Below are 21,436 nucleotides of genomic sequence, written 5' to 3' on the forward strand. Positions count from 1 at the left end.
GTGTTTTTTAGATAATTACAAACTGAATTAAAGGTACTGATATTACTTCTTTAAACAGACTTCCAAACTTTGGTTCCCTTCTGTATAGTTTGACAATAATTTCAGTGGGCTGTTTTTATCAAAATCTATCTGTTAGATTATGTTTACCAATTTTTGTATTACCTTAGCCTTAAATCTGTTTCCTGAGAAAGAAACACAATTTAAGATATAGGCTGAAGAGAAGGCACAAACTTCTCAATTACGCAGAAAATAAGGACATTTTAACCCAGACTCTGAACACATAGTGGCTAACCACAAAGAATCAAAAATACTACAGACCCCAAAGCTAATGGCAGCATACTTTGACCAGGGCTTTCTCAACATCTGTAGCATGAAAACTCACCAGGCTCACAACTCTAAGTGTCCCATGGACTCTCAGAGATTGCCTGAGCTCCAGAGTTCCTTTGAACATATCTTTTGGATATGTTTGCCACACTTGTTTTGAGAAAGAGAAGTGAGCACTGAGGAAACAAAAACCTTGATATAATGTCAATCAAACATTCCTACACACTTACAGAATGCAAATATTCTGTCTGAATGAATAAACAGGATTTCACTCAGGTTTTAGTTGGATCACAGCTAAGGTCTGTGCTCCATTAGCTGTCATGAAAGTATTGTGTGAGAACTAACTACCTAGATATGCATTGCACAGAAACTAGTATTATATTAAAATGGCTGATTATCTTTGGCTGCCCTCCTTGTTATAATTATCTTTATGCCTAAAAATGAACTATTCTTCAATGGCAGATATACTGTAAGAACTGGCATAAAAACATCATAAAATCAAACTACTGACTTATAGCTGAAAAAACACCACCCCTACCTGATTGGAATGATGTATGGAAGATGAAATGCACCACTTAATGAAAAAGGAATCATAAATTTCATGTCACCATATTGTCCATGCTTATTTAGGAACATTTTTAAAAGTTTGTTATTGAGAAAAGATTGTTACACACCACTCTGGATAACAGCATTTCAGTTAAGGGTTTAGTAATAAGGCAGCTCTGCTTTAATGGACTCACTATTCAAGAAAAGACCCTGAAAATTCTTGATTAGGGAAAGACACTTTTTACTTAAATAATCTGAGTGATTTCAGCAGAGTAACTCAGACAGCAGAATGATAATTCTAGGCAAACCTTCCCAAACAATTCTGTCACCATGCAGTACTTAAAACCTGACCTGCAGCATACTTGCTAATTTAGTCCTAGACCTTTCTTCTCAAGAGACTGCCTGTTTTATAAAAACCCAACAAATAATTTAGTGGGTTTCTTTATGAGTTTGTGGTAGAAACACTGGCTTATCCTTAATTAAAAGGCTATATTTAACTGGATATGGAAAAAAAACAAAGAGCAAAACCCAAACATCCTTGCATAAAAAACAAGACAATTCCATCTCCCAGCCTAGACTGTCTCCACAAGCCAGACACTCCATTCTCATCTTTCTGGCTGATCAGGCAGGTATCACAGTGGGTATTCCCATGCCTACACTGCCATGGACTCAGAAGAAACACATCATCTCAGTCCCACCAAATTACAGCCCAGTGACACATGTGCCACACACATTGCATCCACTTTGGAGCAGGCTGTCCTTCGGGAACAGCTTTTACTCTCCCAGTGCTCTCCTGCAATTAATGCTTCCTCAGGTTGTCTTTGTGCTCTTTACACACCATCAACCAGTTTCAGCCTCACCAGTTGTTGAGCACAGAGGAGGAAGGGGTGAAAAGAGGGCAGAACTGATGGGGAGGGTCACTATGGGCTGCTCTTTTACACAAGACATTAAATTTTAAGCTTTTGTTTTCTACATTCTGGTGGAAAGGCATGGCTACTCTGACACCCCCTTTAAATTTTACACTCAATGCTGTATTGTCACCACTTCTGGTTCCCCTCACCCAGCCCATATCCAGCTGCCTCAGAGGCCTGTCTGGAACATCCCATGCCCCAGTCCCTTTACATCTCTTGTTGGGGATGGCCAGCCCATTACAGAAAGGCCACGGAAAGCAATGCACTTTTGGAAAAGATGTGGATGGCATCCAGTTTAGTGATGAAGGGCAAAAAACAAGAGTTACCAGCTGAACAAAACCCTCCCTTGCTTTGGACTCCTTCCAGAGCCCTTACCCTGACCGAGTCGTTGCAGCATGTTACAGTAGAGCAGAAAAAGAAGCCCATCTCCCTCAGTAACCCAGAAATGGAAATGCTGTGATGGGAACCACCATGGGCAACAACGACACTGAGGCTCTGAGAAGCAGGGAGTAGTTGGAAGAGCGCTGATGTGCTCCTGTGAGTTCCACAGTGCCCAGCTCCAGATTGCAGGCAGGAGGTTGAAAGAGGTCATTCCCACATAACATCTAAGCAGGGCTGACAGGTCACTGGGGTCTCCTTCCCACCCCCCTGCCTACAGGCAGCCACACGCACAGCATTCCGACAGCTCCGTAAGGCACAGAAACCGTGCAAGGGATGCCAGCAACCAGCCACTGACCAAGAGCCATTGACTGGTACCAAAATAATCCACCTGGAATGGTTGGAAGGGAAGGGGAGGCATATCGCTGAGATTGGAGTTTCTATAGGACATGTTTAAATTTAAAAATAAAGGTTTTAATCACACTTGTCAAAACCTGCAAATTGTCTCTTGCCTCAGAAAGAGATGGCATGTGATGCTTTGGCAGTCATGTATTTTAACAAAGAGATCTTTATTATTCTTAAAAATGAAACTTAAATCCCCCAGTTCTGATAAATAACTAGGTATATTTTGCAAATTCTTGCATATTCTGTATATGCTTATATATTTATATATGCTTAGCCACACAGCTTGTATGGCTGTGGGAGTTGATTTGGCACAAATGAAAAATTATATATCTGTCTACATACACCCTCCTGTTGTCAAAAAAAAAAAAAAATTAAAAATCAAAGTTTCACATTCAGAAGTATGGAAAAACAAAAGCTGAAAATCTTGCCTTTTTTTTTTTATTTCCTGGCTTGGGCTATGAGACTGTCTATTTCGGGTTTCCATTGCTAAAGTGATCACAGATGACTAATCCCCTTTGGGCTCCCCTATGACACATTAAATACCAAGCCAATCCAAACACACCTGTGGATTTTAAAGCCATTTATAGAGCAGTAAAAAAACCCATAGATAGTCTTAATCTGAAATACACCAGAGCTACTCTTCCACTTAACTGTGGTGCAATGATCTGGAGGGTTAATGTACAGAAACAAGATCAAGTTTACAAACCAGAAACACCTAAATGGGAATTAGAGTAATACCCTTGGAGAGCAAGGACTTAAGGACTAGCACCCAAAAAATTCTGCTGCAAACAAGGGCCTGACTAGCTGGAAAGGCATAGATTAGTCAATACAGGGAGTTAAGAACCATGAATATTATTTATCCATGAAAAAGAAAACTGTGATGTACCAGAAGAAATAAATCAGTCAAGACGGGATACTGGAGATGTTGCACAAGGCCTGGATAAGCCCTTGGTGAAGCAAATGGCACAGCTGTGCAGGATTTGTATTACCTGGGCTGAAGAAGGAATTAAAACTGGAGCAGGTGCACAAACCACCTCAGATTAAGGGATTTGTTTTATGAATTTAGAGATTAGAAATGCATGGCTTGTTTAGCCTAGCTGACTGGAGGCTGGCAAAGAGGAAGTCAGAGTCAGGGTGATAAATTTCAGAGAAGTGCTATTCAAATGTATAACACTGGCAACAAAGACAAATGGATTACACATCCTTAGCTAGTACTTAATGGAAATTAGTTTTCTGTTTATCAGAGACACAAGTTTCTAGTACTGCAAGGGTGGAAGGAGAGCAAAAATCCTAATTTTTAGTTGGATCATGTTCAGTTCTGAGATGAATTGCACAGCATGGAAAAGAGATGGATTGGATGAGTCAGGATGGGATTCTCCTAGTAGCCTGATTCTATGATCCTATTAAAGATGTGTGCTTAACTTCTGCCCATGTTGAAGCAGGTTCTGCATTTGAAAGGCTCTCCTAGTTTTACTTAGATGAAAATCTCAAGGACCATAACATGTAGAAAGCACCTAGAAAAACCAACAGTATTTTGTGTGTGAGTCAGGAACAAGGAGGGTCCCTATTATTCTCTGTTACTTGTTCCAATTTGAATAACAAAGGTGCATGTGAAAAAAAGTAATAAAATGATTAAGTAAATATTTTACAGCAGTCATTGAAAAGTTCTAGTTAATTGTGAAGAGTTTGGATCAGATCAGAGAATTTTATTTTCCCAGTGATTAAAGAAGAAAGGAAACAGTGAGGTAAATAACCAGGTAGAAATAATGATGCACTTTAAATCTTCCACATGAATGAGTTGATTTGTTAATAGCTAATACACTGTGCTGTTCCCCCTCCCTACTGTAATCAGCCTTTTGTCACATACCAGTGAAATCCATTAGCTGCAACTTCTTTATCAGCTTCCAAGGCTTTCCAGCTACTAAGATATTTGCATATTTAACGATTCATTTGACTGGTATCAACTCTCATTTACCAAGTGCTTGAGAAGAAAAACAAGGCATAGTGTGTAGAAGTTCTGTTTAAAAAACAAAAAAGTACTGACAGGTCCTTTCAATAAACAAATTTATCTGAATTAATTGGATTGGAGTAGACTTGGTAAAAAATCTGAGAAGTATCAGCAACTTTTGGAACCATATTTTAATTTAAAGATTGTGAATACAAGTGAAAGCTCTTCAGCATTTAAATCAACTTCTAATTTCACTCACTTCATTTATTTCACTTTTCTCTGCACTACTTGCACCAAATTTCCTTCACTTGTCTACTCCTGAATTATTTCAGCAGTGCAATTTTCTAGTACTTATGACATCACCACTACAACACCAACATAAAAATAAAACTTCAGAAATCAATAACAGGAGCAAGCTGATAAAGCCTTGGAAAGATTCTGTTTTCACACAAATAGTATTTTTATTGGCAAAAGAGCTAATGGGGGAGCAATGCCTGACAGCCACACAGAGGGTTTGCCAAGTGTATCTTTAAAAATTCACATGAATTTGGTATTGGGTCTTTAACATTTGACATTAACTGCTCTGCAGGCATGCTTCTGAAGAATATGAAGTACATAAAAATGTAAAATACTGACTTATCACTAATATTTCTGATGGCTTTCAAAAGAAGTACATAGATTCACACACTTAAGACTTCTGCTACTTTGATAACTAACATTGGAGAAAACAAAATTTATTTTTCTGCTTTAAAAATTGTCGTGATCGATCTCTTGCTCTCTAAGTGTGCAAAGTGACAAGAGGGAGATGGACAGCCTCACTCTCTGAATGCTTTGGTACACAGCCTCCTAATGCTAATGAAGCACTGCGGAATGCTGCAAAGAAATATCAAACAGCATAACCTCATGCTAACGTGAAACTGACTTAACTTGCTTTCTTTCTGTTTACCACATATATGAGCTCCAGTTATATGTAATTTATGGGACATTGGCCATTTGTAACATCTTTGCTGGGAATATGCCATATTAACTGTTAATAACAAGGGTTAACATGAGGAGGATGATATTGCTGATTAACATATTTGGGAAGAAAGATTCAATAGCTTCTTATTGGGCAAAACATTAATCAGAGGTATCTGTGACAAAGTCAGATATTCTTTATAAAGTTCAGCTAAGCATCCTTATACAGTGCAGTAATTACAGGCACAGTATTTAAGGCTTCATTAAATTAATCTGAACCTCTTAGAATGTTAATATTGAGTAAGCTTTACACTAGAAGTTTCATAGCAGAAATATACTTTGCAGAAATGTAACTGACTTCCTCTTCAACACCATTCACTTAAGATGATAAATTACTTGTATTAAATGCATTATTTATTATAGCTTCAACATGCCTTTATCAATGTTGTTTAGACAATTTATATTTACATTACTGGGCAATTATTAACAAAAAGGCAGCTCAGAATGTTATATTTTCTGGTGCACACAGGGCAAAATATACACAATAACTGCTACCTCCGGTTAAGCTATATAACAAAAACAAGCTAATAGACAACAATGAATTTTATTTCTGTCAGCACTAAAGGTATTTTATGCATTGTACATGGGGAGAATAACAAATATGAACATTAATGAAAAAGAGCATTCAGACTACCATAGCACAACTCGGTGGAAGAGTTAATGCTCACGAGTACCAGATTCAGGAATTAAAATTCATTGATGACATTGACTTGAAAGGTCTATGAACAGCATTCAGCAGCTCAGCTCAGTTATTGTAGAGGTAAAATGAAGTTTTATTTTGAAACTTGAAAATTCCACCCTGTATTAATTAAGCATTAAGGCTAAGTTGCATGACTAAACTGCTGAATGGTTCAGAGAAGAAAACCAGGACTCTTCTAGTCCTTGTTTCTCATTCCACAGTAACTCCACAGTACCACATGAAATTATGAAGCTGCAGGTTGTAAGCAAGCATACAGAAACATGTGAATTGTGTGCTTGAGTCCACTATGTGTTCACCAGGCCAGATGCATCAAGGAAACTCAGAGGAAAACTAGAGGGGTTCACAAGAAAAAAAAAGGATTCAGCAATCCAAACCAGAGACTATCACAGGACTTGGGAACTCGGGTTCTGCACATTCAGCTGTCCTAAATATCTATGATTGGATGAACTGAAAGGTGTGCTGCTGGGCTGACCAAAATACTGCTCTTCATCTGTGAAACCCTCAACAAAGACCTCAAGAAGTTTTAAATATTTACATAGCACAAGAGAAGTCCTCAAGTTTTGGGCTCTGTGACAAAAACCCACAGTTCTTGTAACTCCCCTTGTCCCCAGACTAGTTTATCACTCTGATGACAAAGCAATTCATGTGTGTATCATCCTCAAGAAGAACAAGTCCAAGTCATGTTACAAACCACCTAACAATTAATGTGAATTTTACACACTTCTCATACAAATCTTTACAGAGCTGGCAGGAAGAACAGTCATGATTTGCCTTCCTGTTCTTGCACACATGAAGTTTTACCGCTTCTTCTGAGAAGAGGGATTTATAGGGCAATTTATGGGGCAGAATATCTTGTTATCTGCCTATAAATACACCAAAGAAAATAACTTTATCTTACTTGAAAAGACACACAAATCTTTCCTTAACAAGTCAGTTTCTGCAGAAAACACCCATTTTGACTAATCAGTGCACCAAACTCAGTGAGGTAGAGCATGGGGAAAGCTGCCAGTGAGCAAGAGTAAAAAGAGCTGAAGTTTCACTTAGAAACAAGGGCACAGGTTTCTAAATTAATGACTGTGGAAAAAACAGCTTCTATATACAGGAGAGAAGAGGACTGGAAAACAGCAAAGCAGATCATCCTGAATCAACATATTCAGTACAAGAATAACAAAACACCTGTCTTTTTTTATATGAAAGTTATCTTTTTCAACCTACAGTAAGTCTGTAGTCCCAGGGGTACTGAGAAAGCTTTGCTGGTGTGTATCAATATATACAATATGGTCAAAGCAGTTTGTGTGTAAACATAGCTACGTCAGTGAATTACAATTTGTTCTAGTAAAATAAAACTCTTCCCACACAGTTATTCTGAGGCAGTAGTTGATGTTACAGCCACTCTCCCAGTACTGTTTATCCGAGTTTATACTGCTATATTCATATATAGCCCATATGTTGCTTAAGCATCCCTGCTGTAAACAGCGCATCCCTTGCATGCCACTTACAAATTGTTTCAGACCAACTTCTCACTTCCCCTCACTCCCCAGTGTGCTGACTTACTGTCCCAGATTGCAAGGCAAGATGTATTCCATTTGCCATCTGCATGGCAGTTGTCTTCTGTTAAGTGAGCAGTTTTCCTTATCTCTTCCACAACCAATCCTCCCTCCAGGTGATATCTGCTGTTAATGGCCTATTGAGTGTCACCGAATAACTGATAAAAGTTGCAGCATGCCATTGTGAGATGCTCCACCCAGTAGGAGCAGCCAAGTATTCCTACTTGCATATAATCTTGAGTTTCTGGAACACCAGCATGGCTTCTCTACTGGATTTCCCAGAGGAACAGCTGCCTCTTCCACTGGATCTTCAAAGGAAGACTACACCCTTTTCTACAGGATCACTCCTCCAACAGAACCACACCTGACATTCCAGGAGGACTGCAGTCACAATTTCAATTTGACTGCTGCCAACACCCTGTCCAATAGGGTGTCAGGTTGTATTCTGACTCTGTCAGTGTTGTTTTGGTTTACTGCATTGTTTATTTTATCTTTTTATTTTCTTCCCTAATAAAGAACTGTTATTCCTGCTCCCATATTTTTGCCTGAGAGCCCCCCTTAATTTCAAATTTATAACAATTCAGAGGGATGGGGGTCTACATTTTTCCATTTCAGGGGAGGCTCCTGCCTTCCTTAGCAGACACCTGTCTTTCCAAGCCAAGACATACAAAGCCATCAAAAAGACAAATATAAAAGAAAATTAATGTCTTCCTTGAAATTCTTGAAGTGCTCCAGCCTATATTCCCTGCTCTTCACAAAGCCACAGCCCTCAGCAGCTTGCACCACACCACACCAGTTATGCCAGCAAATCCTCAAGCACCAAGACTTCCTATCTGACCAGGGATTTACTAAACACCACCACACACCTGCAAAAGCCTCTCCATTGCATGCTAATATCCATGCCTTTATAAAACATGAAGATAAAGCTTGGTCTCCTCCCTTTCTCTCTACCACGAGCTGCAAGGATCCAAGGCCCTCACTGAAGGGTAACAATTGAACTAACAGGAATGAAGTAGCATTACATTTAGTGATGCTCCAGTAATCTGTTTTGTCTCTACCACAAAAATACCCATGGGCTTAGCTGCCCAAAAGCAAGGCTCTGTTTATCTGAGACATGCTTTTCCAGTTGTTCTTGTCCACTTCAGATCAGTGCATTCCTGTCCAGCTCCTACAAGTGAAAGCTCTCCAAGAGCTCTCCTGAGTTTTCTCCTTACCTGGCAAGTGTTTGTATTTTAACCAGCCTAACAGCATCTGATTTTACACTTCTGTAAGAGGAACAGCCTTTGGCCATTTTAGAATTAAGTGTAGGTGGCGTTTGCATACACTATGATGCATTTTGATGGCCTTCCTGGGAGGCAGCTAATTTCAAATATTGACCAGAAAAATCTTCTTCATTATTTATGCATTATGAAAACCATCCAAACTTGCATCTTAAACATAACAGCTAATAGGTGTACGATTACCCAGTAAAAAATATATTATATCATGATACTTACAAAAAGCAAAAGCAGAAGTGGAGTTATAACAATGCCCTGGAAGAAAAAAAACAAAACACTGTTAGTCAGGGAGGCAGAAAAATCTTTACTTTCTTACCATAGTACATGGAAATACACAAACATCATTTAACATCATAGAAATTAAGTAACAAGCTCAACTTTGCTCTTCACTGAGCATGTTCTTTAACATTTATGCAGCAATCATTTTATAAACTCAGTACCAAATACCTTTTTTTACCTTTTTGCATCTAAGTCCCTCTGTTCTAAAATATACAGATGTATATTCTGATACACAGAAATATAGATCATTTCTTTTAAAAAAAGTCATATTAAAGCTGTCCCCTCGGTGTGTTGTATCTTAACTTCACTAAGCAGCTCCTCCTTAGGGAGACACTTGATCAAGTCCCATGCCACCCAGTCCCAGGTCCTCTTCTGAGCAGAAGCTGCATCAACTGTGATGAATTAGGTGTCGTGACTGTGTAATGTAAGCAGATATTCCCCAAGGAAATGAGCTGAGATCTCAAAACTCATTTCACTTGATTAGACTTCATGTCTCACTGGTAGAAGGCAAGTCTTTCATCTAATTTAATCACACAGGACCACCTCAGCTTTCCAGATCCCCCAGGCAGATGCAAGCAAAAAGATTTGTTGTCTTCACTGACAAGGAACAGGTTTAAAGCTGATGATTGGACAAAATAGAGGATTTTAAGTTTCATGAAAGCAAATCTTAGAGTGAGTTGTTTGGGTTGGGAGTTAACATGACATGCATCACTTTCATAGCTGCAAACAGCAATTCCCCATCATCCTTCCATCTGACTTCAATATTTTATTATTGCTCAATAAAATGATTCCATCATTTAATGCATGCTAATTCATAGAGGTGGCTCTGAACTTCTCTAGGCCAGGACTATTCTTCATCCAGATAGGTCACAGAAATAGCTAGCTTCTCAGCTATTCACAAATTATTTTTAAAGGACAAAGGTCCAAAACATGCTCACATTTATCTAAGAGGGTGCTTATTTTATGTTTTATATAGCTACAAGTGAAAAATAATTGAACAAAAAAAACCAAGTTGTCCCTAACTTTTCACTTAACCTTGAGTAACATGGCTTTACTTCAATCTCTTGGAAGAAAATATAAAGAAAAACTTGAAACAACTAGCTTCATATTTGCTTTCTGGGTCCACAAAAAAATCACAGATCCAGATGGACTATCTACCAAAGAGAGTTCCTATTGTGTTCCTAAAACAAAATGCAACAAATAAATGCCACAAATTATAGCAATCAGGAAGGATCAAGGAGGCAACAGTTAAGCTGTGTAACTTGAGGCTTCTACAGAATTTAAAAATATATTTCAAAATAAATAATACATGCCATATCTGACTGCCCCACAGCCCAGCTATCCATAATAATTTATCTTTTTGCAAATGTCACAATTGAGATAGATCATAAAAGACTGAAAAGAGAAGTAGAAGCAGTAAGAATTGCTTCAGGGCGTCACTCACTATTTACAGGAGGTCTAGACCAAAATGCAGATAACAGATATAAAGAAATATAGGTGTTCAAGTACAGCAGCTGGAGAGAAAGAAACAAAAGTTGAGGAAGGGAGGAGGCATCAAGGGCTGAACTGACGCATACATCAGAATCTACGAGGAAGAACTGACTGCAAGATCTGTGTAATGCAGGGACAACACAGCCACTGCATCAGAGCCACCAAACTCCAGCTTTTAGGGACGGCTGCTACGAGTACCTGAGCCAGACCTTGCCCTTCTTCCCTTTCCCCATTGACAACCACACTGCACACCTCTAATACCACCAGACATTACCAAGTGCCTGAGTGTTCCCTTAGCCTCCTCTAATTTTGGGATGATAGAACATCACTGCAGCAGAGTTCCACCTTCAGGCTTTTGCACAGGTGAGGAGGAGCATAGATGGAGCAGGAGGTGATCTGAAAGCACCCCATACTCCAACTGAGCACTGAGTGTAGGGAGAAGAGAGCACAGGACCAGCTTGAGAGCACAGCCAGCTCTCCTCTGAACCTGAACAAACTCCTTGATTCAGCACCATTAGCTAGTTCTTATGTGCTTCATGCCTCAGTGAGGTTTTCTGTGTTACAAAAAAAAAAAAAATTAAAACAAAACAAAAACCCACAAACAAACAAAAACAACAACAACAACAACAAAAAAGCAAAGGTAAAAAACCACCCAAACCAACCTTTCTCTTTATCTTGTTCATAAATCAAGATGGTATCCTTCCTCCTTGGGATGGGAGCTGTGACTTGCTACTTAATTACTTTAGAAGCTTACTGATATTAACAAAACGGCAACAGCCACTGCTAATTCAAAGCATGTGCCACAGAAGGAAACTGCACCTCTGTGACAGTAACACTTCTTGTAATTCTGTAAGTGGAGAGCAAGAGAATCCTCCTATACATCATAAAGAGATTCCTGAATGAGCATACTGCAAATCTAGCATTCAAAAGGTCAATTTTAGCAATTTGTCACTAAATTTTGCTGTTAAACCCAGTGATCTTAATAATCAGAAGTGGGTTTCCTGTTGCCTCACCACAGAAAGAATTTACAAGGTTGAACTTTTCCATTTGCACCACAATTCCCTGGGAAGCTAAACAATTACCTGACAGAACAGAAAAGTTCATATTAAAAAATAGATGCTGTTGCTGAATCAGAGTAATTTGATGCTAATATTTTATGTTGATTGGGAGTGCCAGTTTGGAAAACCACAAGGTTTACATTAAAACCAAAAGGTTTTTATTTTCTTTTGTCAGTAGTGCAGTGGTGGCTGATGGTTTACAGGGGCAAGGAAAGCACAGTTTATTCAGGGAGGGAACCTCTGTTACCAAACCAACTGATGGAACTGCTAAAGAACAGACTTTGGGGATGTAAAACCCATCTATAGGTTAACCTGAAAACACTGATGTGCTTTTATGAGCTGAAGCCTTCTCTTCAGGTTCCTGTGCCACATATGAAGAAGGGCTTACCCATCCATGGTGCATGTGTCTAAGAAAAGGCATTACCTTTCCCTGCACACAGCACCTTGCTTTGACACATCACCTCTTCATTAGGAACATGCTCCTCAATGTGCTCATGAGCATTATGTGATGCATCTCAATTCATATCCACTAAAGAACAATAAATAGAGCACTTCGAATTGAAAGCCTACTGACAGAAAATACAGGAGACAATTTACATTTTGAAGGTAAAGCCCAAAGTCTGATTCACTAAGAACAAAGAAAATGTGGATTAAAACAGGTACTCCAGAGCTCAGCTCACTCTACATCGGAGGCTTCACAAAATGAAAATAGTCTGACACTGGCCCTGCAGCTGCTTTCTAAGATTGCAACTGGCTGAGAAGCACAAAATAAAATAAAAATTAAAATAAAGATGACTATTCAAAGTCCATTGGACACTGAGACCATCAGAGAGGAAAATGGAACTAAATCTGACAATGCTTTTCCCTGCCTTACTTTCCAGGCAAGTGCTGTCAAATACATAGTGTATGGAGATAAACAAATTGTAGATTAGCACTTCCAGCAAAAGCTGAGCATCTGCCCTTGAGAATGCAAGGTCATTAAACAGTTTTAGCATCTTCAAAGTTCGGGTGGAGTGTTAGGCTTCCCAACTGCTGCCCACAATGGAGTCAAAGTTGTAAAGTGACTGCCGTTTGCTATCTGCAGAAAAACTTTCAAGAAATCCATTTACACCTCTGATGTGAAAGACTGACTGAATATATTTCAATGATTTTAGTGGAAAGGGCAGGAAAAAAATATCAGCCTGACATGAGACATTGATACAACATAGGAGTCTGAAGAGTCAGATACTTGGAAACATCTCCCCACAGTAAAGATCATGAAACCAATTTTATTTAAGAAAGCTTAAATACAGGTTTGTGTGTGCAAGCATGTACATGAACCCACATGTAAACATCAAGGATGTACTTGGAGATCCATTTGTTATTTGCTTTGATTAGATAAAGTTGCTAAGAGGTTTTCTATAGGTTTCATCCAGTACAGCATTGCTGTAGAGCAGGTATTAAGAGGTGTTTATCTTCCAAAAGAATATATAAAATCAATACATGAAATTGGCTGCCAAATCAGACAGGGAAGGGAAGCCACCTAATGAATTTGAGACTATGGTGGCAAATCATTAAGAATGAAATTATGCAAATAGGAAGAGGGAGGTGGGCACAGATCCAGAGGGACACATGGTAGAAGACAAGTAGAGATTATGGTAATGAGGCATGAAATACATGTGAACTTTCCTTAGTTTCCTTTACCCACAAATTTCCCATGCAATTTTTCATCATTCTTACAGGTCATCAATATGACACACATGTGGCAACTGCTAGCGAGAAAAACCTTAACCAAAGTCACATCTGATTTGTCTAAAGAACCAGAGCTAGAAAGGAAAAAAAGGGGTTTGTAACCAAGGTTCTGAACAAACGTATATTTTCTGAAATAAATTACCTACTTGTGCTTAATGCTACAGAGGTTCCTGAATGCTTCATCAGAGCAGGACACAAAAGAAGCAGAAGTGTAAGCAGTGTTACATAAAATCTTACAGGGAGCATTTCCATGCTGCTGATAAGTTGTGAGAAAACAGCTTATGAACACTGGATAATTTCATCAGAAGACAAGCATAAATGAGAAAGGAACTTCAGTCTTCTTCTGTGTATGGCAGTGTTTCTCACATGACTTTTTTTCAAGAGTTGCTGGCACTTTTTGGAAAGGAAAGATCAGCCAAAACAACCCACAATTAGCTCAGTTGCTTAGAGTATTGCTTAGACTTAAGAACATCAAAAAACCCTGGCCTGCAACCCCAACTCACCACCCAACAAACAAATAAACAAATGCTCCAAACCCAAAACTGTAGTTTTTATGATTACAATAAGAGTGAAACTTAATGTCAAAATGTGTGTTATTTCTTATGTCTTTTTTTTTTTTCCCTTGATTTTGTTTATGGAAGTGTGTTTTCAAACTTTTTCCTTTATTTTTAACAAGTTTGCAGACAACTTTATAATGTTTTACATTTTAAAAAGGAACCCTGCCTCTAGAAGATGGAATTTACAGAAATTATAAAGAGCACAGCAGTACTCAGAACCAACTCTCAGTCTATTCAAATCAAGGAGCACAAGACTCCCACTACCCTCACCCCTCAGTCTGATCACAGCTCCATAGTTCCACTTCACAGCATCACCCCTGAGTAAATACACTGTTTATTACCTGTGATACCACATTATTCATCATCTCAAATAAACTGATTTCAAGTGTACTCCCATGTCATACTGCTTTGCAGTAATCTTAACTTTAAATATCATATATAGAATGAATCTGCTAAAACATGGCTTTCACACACCAAAATCCTCAGCAATTAGCTGTCTTCTCCCTTTTTCCACCTGTCCCCTCATAGCTTTAGAACTACACAGAACCTCTTGACAGAAACTACAGATGAAGAAAAAAATTCCCTATGCTAAATATACAGACTTGGTTCCAAACCAGAAGGGCAAAACACACTAAAAGTCAGGCTGGGACCAGGCAAGTTCTTGTGAAACCACAAGTAGGCACTGAATGCAGAAGTGGCATAACAGAAAAGGGCCTGATAACAGTTGCAGATGCAGCTGTGAATTTTACATCTCTCAGTTTTTAAGTACTAAATAATTTGAGGAGGTAAATTTCAAGTTTGTAACTGAAATTATTTCAAAAACATTTCAGTGCCTTGGTATTTGGATCCAGTGGCTGCAGAAACCTCCTTGAGAGACTATCTATTTATGGGTTCTTTATGCAGCTTTTAATATTTTTCTAAGCATGGCTATACAAGCTATGCTGTTCATTTGACTTACTCAAAGATGGCAACAGAGATGACAAATTTCTATTGATTGAGAGGCTGAAATTGATTTCCACAATAAAACATGTTTCTCCCTGTTTCTCACTTTGTCCCCATGTAAATTACATAAATGTTTGAATTTATCTCTTGCAATCTCATAGATTAAATTACAGCTTTCTCATATTCTTGTAATTTCAGTCACTTCCCCAAGATGCAACTTGTGCCCCTGTGTTGCTCCCCCAGGGACATCACTGAAGCCCCTGGTGTCAGATAATTACTTGCCTTTTGTTTTCAATTCAATTATTTTCAAAATAACTTCAAGTGTAAGACTCCTCCCTCTTCTGTCAGCTACTCTAATGACATTGTTTGCTCTGAGAAGGCTTATACAACTGCAATTATTCAAAATAAAATATGTAATTTAGCTCTTTGTCTTGTTCTATATGAAATTGCTATTCTGAAATCTAGGGAGAACAAAGGCTTATGAACTGATGCTTTTTAGGATGCTTAATACACCCATTCTCCCCATAATAAATAATAGGAAAATCTGAAAAGATACTGAAAAGAATATAAAGTTAAATTCACACATTTTTGGTAAAAAGATAAATATTGCACCCTACCAAGATTACAAACTACAATACAAAATCAAAAATACAATTCCTATGTAACCCTAATTCAACTATAATTAGAAATAAAAACCACGACAATATCTGTAACTCATTCAATTAGGCCGATATTAGATTTTAATAATAAAACTGTGAAATTAGAAGCACTATGTCAAAATGGCTTTTGATTTATCAGCAGGGGCAAAATAAACCAGATTTCATATCAACTATGAGATTTTGCAGCAGACTTTGTGAGTTGTTCCAGACATTGCATCACCTTTGTTCTGTCGTATTAATCTCGTGGCCCCAGTTGTGGGAATGGACATTAATTTAAAAAAAAAACAAATGATGAGATGATATTTAAAAACTTATCAGCATCAGATAACAGTAGAAATCAAAAACATTTCCAGCATTTATTAATAATTACTATTTGCAGATGTTCCTCTTGCCTACATTTTATACAAGCATGAAAAAATGGAATCAAAAGGAATGTGAGCAGCCAGAGTTCAGTTCTTTCAACAAAACAGATCAGAGAAACAAGAAATGTCGTGATCTGAAGTACCAGCAGTAAAACTACCACACTTGTCACACATGAAGTGTAAAGAATAAATCCAAAAGGAGAGAACATTATTTTCAGTAAGGTTGAAGGGGGGACTTTCTGGTATCAGATTGAGTGTTAAGCCAAGAATATGAAAAGGGTATTTTAGAAAGGCAAAACTAGAGATAAGCCCAGTTTGCCTGGCTTTCCCAGCAGAGGGCATCTTAAACACATTAGAAATGTGTTTCTTACACAGCAGCAGAACAGTTCAGGACACGGCAGTAAGGACCCTGAAGCTCTAAAGTAACTAGGAAAACTTCTTGGTGCTTCGCAGGTGATACAGGAGTAATATCTGGAATGATGCACAAAATACAACGCAAATCTCATTTAGAGGTGGAAATGACCACTTCCATCAAATGATCTGAAACCATCAGTTAGCTAGGAGCTGGCTGGCAGGGCTCCTACAACAGGTGGGATCCCGGGTGCTGCTTCTGGCCACACTTCACATGTGCTACACCCTCTCCGCAGCAGCTCCACAGCTCTGTGTGCAACCGAGGAGGTTCCAGTGGCCTTTGCTCATGCTTCTGGAACAGGATCAAGCCATATCCACCACACTTGTAACACCTTCCTGCAATTTTTTCTTGCCTCTCTCTTGCACAACACATCTTGTTGCTATCTTCAGTGAATTCAAGGATACTGTTGAGCCTGCTGGAGCTACAGTTTCCTCTTTCCTTTTCCTCTTCAGTTGCTTTTGCTGACCATCACTCCTGGCCTCAAGACTTTATTCCTTTCCTTTACCTTCCACCTCAATTGAGCATTTTAAAATTTCATCCTATGCAAATATTTTTCCTAATTCCAGCTGATTAAACCATTGCCTGTTCCTATTCAAATAAATTTCTCATGGGGTGTCAGCAGAGAACAAGATCACTAAGATTCATATATGTCAGGATAGGGGTTTATACACTGGCATTAAGTAGACCTTGGTTAGAGGAGACATAAAAGTGAGAAGGAACTTTTCAATCATCCACACCCTTACTATTTTCAGAGTGACCCCTTTATCTTTGCAAAAATCACTTGGACATAATCCTGTGATTTATACCACTGCAAGCAGGTTCCACACCACATAAGCACAACCTCAGTGGGACTGAGGAAGAAAGGCACAGAGATTGTAGGATTAAGCCCAGCCCTTCCTTGAAAAAGGGTTTAAGATATAATAAGGATATAATAAACCTAAATATATGTGTTGGGCTGTACTTTAAGTGCAAAGTATATTAGTGTAGTGTTAAGGATGTGCCACTTTCTCCTTTGTATTGTACAGAGAAAATAAAAATGTAGTAACAAACATGCTTCACAAGAAAAGGTAATTTTTGACCAAATTTTTAAGTGTTTTCTTGAAGAAGAAAGTTTAAAAGAATCTAAAGTTCCCCTGTATTTGGATCTATGCCAAGTCACAGGCAAATCTTAACTTAAATTAGTAAGAAGCCATTCCCAGCAAAGCATGCCAGCCTAAGCACCTCTGCTCCCACAAAGCCATGTGGCACTAGGACAGGATGGCACTAGATGGTGCTGTGGGACCTTCCAGGGAAAACAATCTCCTCATAAAACAAAAGTTATTGTATTGTTCAATTTGCCAGAGAGTTGATTTTGTATTTTGAGACACATAGAAGAGTAATAAGCCCCAACAAAAGAAACCAGAGCCACAGAAATGGAAGGAAGACACTAAGTAAACATTCTGCTTTGACTGACACTGCTTTTTGGAGTAGCTAAGTGCCACTCTTCCACTGGAAGGCTTCTTGCCTCTCCTTCCCAAAGGCTGCTCTGCAGCAGCCTTGCTTTAAAGGGTTCTTTATGTAGAACAGAATTGAAACAATCCCAAGTCACAGCTCCAACAGGCAAGGTCCTCATGAGGCTATCATTCTTTAGCACGGGACCTCACCATCCTTTAACAGACACCATTTTATTCCAGCTGTTTAAAAAACTATTTTGATACAATAAGCTTTGAATTAATGAAACTTTGAAGAAACTAGTCTGTACATTTACTTTTCCTGCCATGATGATCAGCTGTGTAAAAAAACCCAGAAGCGTAAAGGAATGATTACAGAAACCTGAGAGAAAAGCTATGGCAAATTCTAGAGAAACGAACAGTTTTAAGCTGTTGTCAAAATTGATTGTACTTAGTTCTTTCTATAGCTTTTCATGTAATTGAAAACTATTCAAGCAGAACAGGTTCTGTACAAAGACACCACCAACATATAAAGCAAAGCACATTTTGTTAACATAAACACTATGTTTATTTAAACTCTGATCTCCTTCATTCTTCTTCAAGCCAAGAACCTCAAACAGTGCAAGTATAAACACTGTAAAAATCCTCCTTGGCACATGCAAGAAAATAAAACTTTATATAATGGGCAGGAGTGTTATTCCAATAAAAACCTGTGAGGGTTAATTATGCATCAGTAGTACTAAAACACTGTCTTAGCATTGCAAAGGTCTCTTGGTGACCTCCTATTCTGAAATACCACCTAAAACTTATCACTAAAGTGCTGGCATAATTGTCCACTTCCCCAAAATATAGGTTTTGTCTGCATTATCCATGAAATGAGATACTATCTCCCTCACCCCAAATCAAACCAACAGCATACTTTGTCTGTAATCATTGTTATGAATTACATAGGATACATTGGCTTTATCAGAAAAAATGTCTCATCAGCCAACTTGCTACCAGCACTCTGTAATGTGAGAAATGCCCTCCAAATCACCCAGGATCCTTCAAGATCATTCCCAAGTCTGGAAAGTTAAGCTATTATCAATTTGTTTGAGAGCAAGCTCACTGATACGTTCATTTTTTTATCTTTAGTCTAAATGCCCTGAATTGTTTTAATAAAATGTATGACAAAGCTCATTTAATTTGTTTCCACTGTTATTCTTAGGTAGAATTTCCACTCAGCACCAAGGCCAAACCCAACCCAAATTCACAGAAGCCCATGCATAGACACAAACCCCCCAAACCCAGCCCCCAGTATGGTAATCTATATTGCTTGTGTTCTGTGCTGCCTGCCTGGCCCCAAGTCATCAATAATGAATAGAAATGTACAGCTACAGCAGTAGCCTGTGTCATGGGCTTGTCAGGGATTTTTGAAAAGGAACAAAAACACAGGTCTGCCATTTGATTGTGTCTTCTTCTGCAAATGCAGGAAGGGCAAAGCAAAGTGGTATTTTAAAAGGGGCAATATGATTAACCCTTTTTGTATTAAATGAACAGTTTTCCTCAGCCATATAAATTAGAAAATCGCTTGCAATACAGCCAGTATTCTCCTAGGCCTGAGAATTCAACAATAATGTTAATTCTGGGGCCAGGGAGGAGAGGGTTTTTCTATTTTAAGATAACAAATACATACTCAAAAGGAGTCAAATACCAGTTTACATAGAGGGAGAAAGGATTTCTTTTCTCAGGAATCCAGCAAGTTCAATATCAAATAAATTTTGTTCTTGAAGAAGAAACTTAATGCATGCAAATGCATATACACACAGTCAGTGAGAGAAATGGCATTATTAAAAAATATGCATATCCTCATGAATGGGCTAGAAAACATGAAAAAAAAAAAAGGTGGTACTTGTATTTATTATTTCTTTTCAAATATTCCCAAATACATTTCTACAGACATTATGACTGTGGTCTTACAGGAATGATTATCTCACATTTTACAAACAGAACACACCAGCTGGTACACTACCAATCCACCCCCTGGGGAGGGTGGGTGGCAGACTACAAAATGTCTACAGGACACACACAAACTAAACTGATTGAAAACCCAGTAGTAAACCCAAATCTTTCTTGCTTTCTACATCAGCATAAATTCCAGAAAAGGTCCTGCATTAATATATTTAATTAACAGAAACATTAACTTCTGTGGTAGATGAGTACGTGTTCGCCACTTTGGAAGACTCAGCTGAAGATGCACCCTTGTCTTCAAAAAACCTGCAACTAGACAAATTGAGTTAATTTATGTAAGAAATGAAACTATATAAACATGAACTTCCAACTTGGCATCAAAAGCAAGACATCTCAATTCAGATTACATTGTCAGGCCTTCTTTTCTAGAAGCCAGTAACAAGAAAAAGCAGCTGGTTTAAACAAAACTGAAGAAAATCTTCAGAAAGCAGCAATCAATAATACTATTTAACCAGGCTGCTCTGTGTTCTGACCTAATGTTATCTTGTGATAACTGTTTTTAATGGCTAGAGTGGGATACTACAGTATTCAGCTGAGCTCAAGTGTGCATAAATTGCTGAACGTTCGTACATGGGTTGAATATGTTATTAATGACTGTGAATAAGGAAAAGGGACCATAAAGCAGCTTTCTGTGGCAGATAATAAAATAACTGCCTCAAAATCATAAGTGCACACTAAGGTTAAAAAAAACCCAAGCCACAGAAATGTGATTCTGTTTAAACTAACTGATTGAGATAATTTACTTATAAAAGAAACTTTATCCTATATAAAGAATTTCAAAAATATTTCATAGCAGAAAAAGTTGCTTCTCAATTCGAATTCCAAATGCACTTCAGCATGACTACACTAAATATATTTCCTTTTGCAAATCCTAACAGTCAGTAAAAAGTTCTCTTCTTCTAGTGACATCTTTCCATGGTTTTGTGAGTGCTCAGATCCCCTCCTCCAGTCTACTGCCCAAACACAGGTTTGGCAGCACAAACTTCTGCCTTGTTTTGAATATCCCCATGGAACACACAATCAACTTAGCACACATTTTAATGTGCTGAATATGCACATCTGCAACAAGAAAATTGGAGGGGGGGAGGTCTCATATGTGGTAGAATGGCCCAAAACCTCATTCTTGTTATCAATCCATATGACCCTTGGAGCATCTTGTGATATTTTTTTTAATCCATCTGCTTCAAACAGGTTCATTTTTTGGTGTGTTTTTCACTAGATATAGATCTCGCATTCAAGAAAAGACCATGGCCTTTTTTCAGTATCACACTATTGCTCAATTGACACTGGAAAGGTAAAAAAGTCAGGCAGAAGCATCCTAAAGAACTTCTTTAAAAAAAAAAAAACAAAGAAAAACAAAGAAAAAAAAACACACAAAAAAAAAAACAAACAAGAAAACAAACAGGAAGAGGGGAAAAAAAAAAAGGGGGAGGAGGGCAGCAAACAAAACTT

At 38.2% G+C, this 21,436-nt stretch overlaps 1 protein-coding gene across 8 annotated transcripts in view; it reads right to left on the reverse strand.

Moving 5' to 3' along the window:
• Positions 1–21,436, reverse strand: part of SLC10A7 (solute carrier family 10 member 7) — a 160,877-nt gene that overhangs the window by 61,483 nt on the left and 77,958 nt on the right. For all 8 annotated transcript variants that reach the window (XR_014955202.1, XM_085579256.1, XM_085579252.1 and 5 more), the window contains exon 6: positions 9,273–9,308. Coding sequence is in view for 7 of the 8 variants with exons in the window: in XM_085579256.1 (XP_085435382.1) it covers positions 9,273–9,308 (36 nt within the window). In the remaining variant the exon portion in view is untranslated. The remainder of the gene's footprint in view (positions 1–9,272; positions 9,309–21,436) is intronic.

Source organism: Lonchura striata, chromosome 4 (assembly GCF_050655825.1).
Source record: "Lonchura striata isolate lonStrDom1 chromosome 4, ASM5065582v1, whole genome shotgun sequence".
Classification (NCBI taxonomy): Eukaryota; Metazoa; Chordata; class Aves; order Passeriformes; family Estrildidae; genus Lonchura; species Lonchura striata.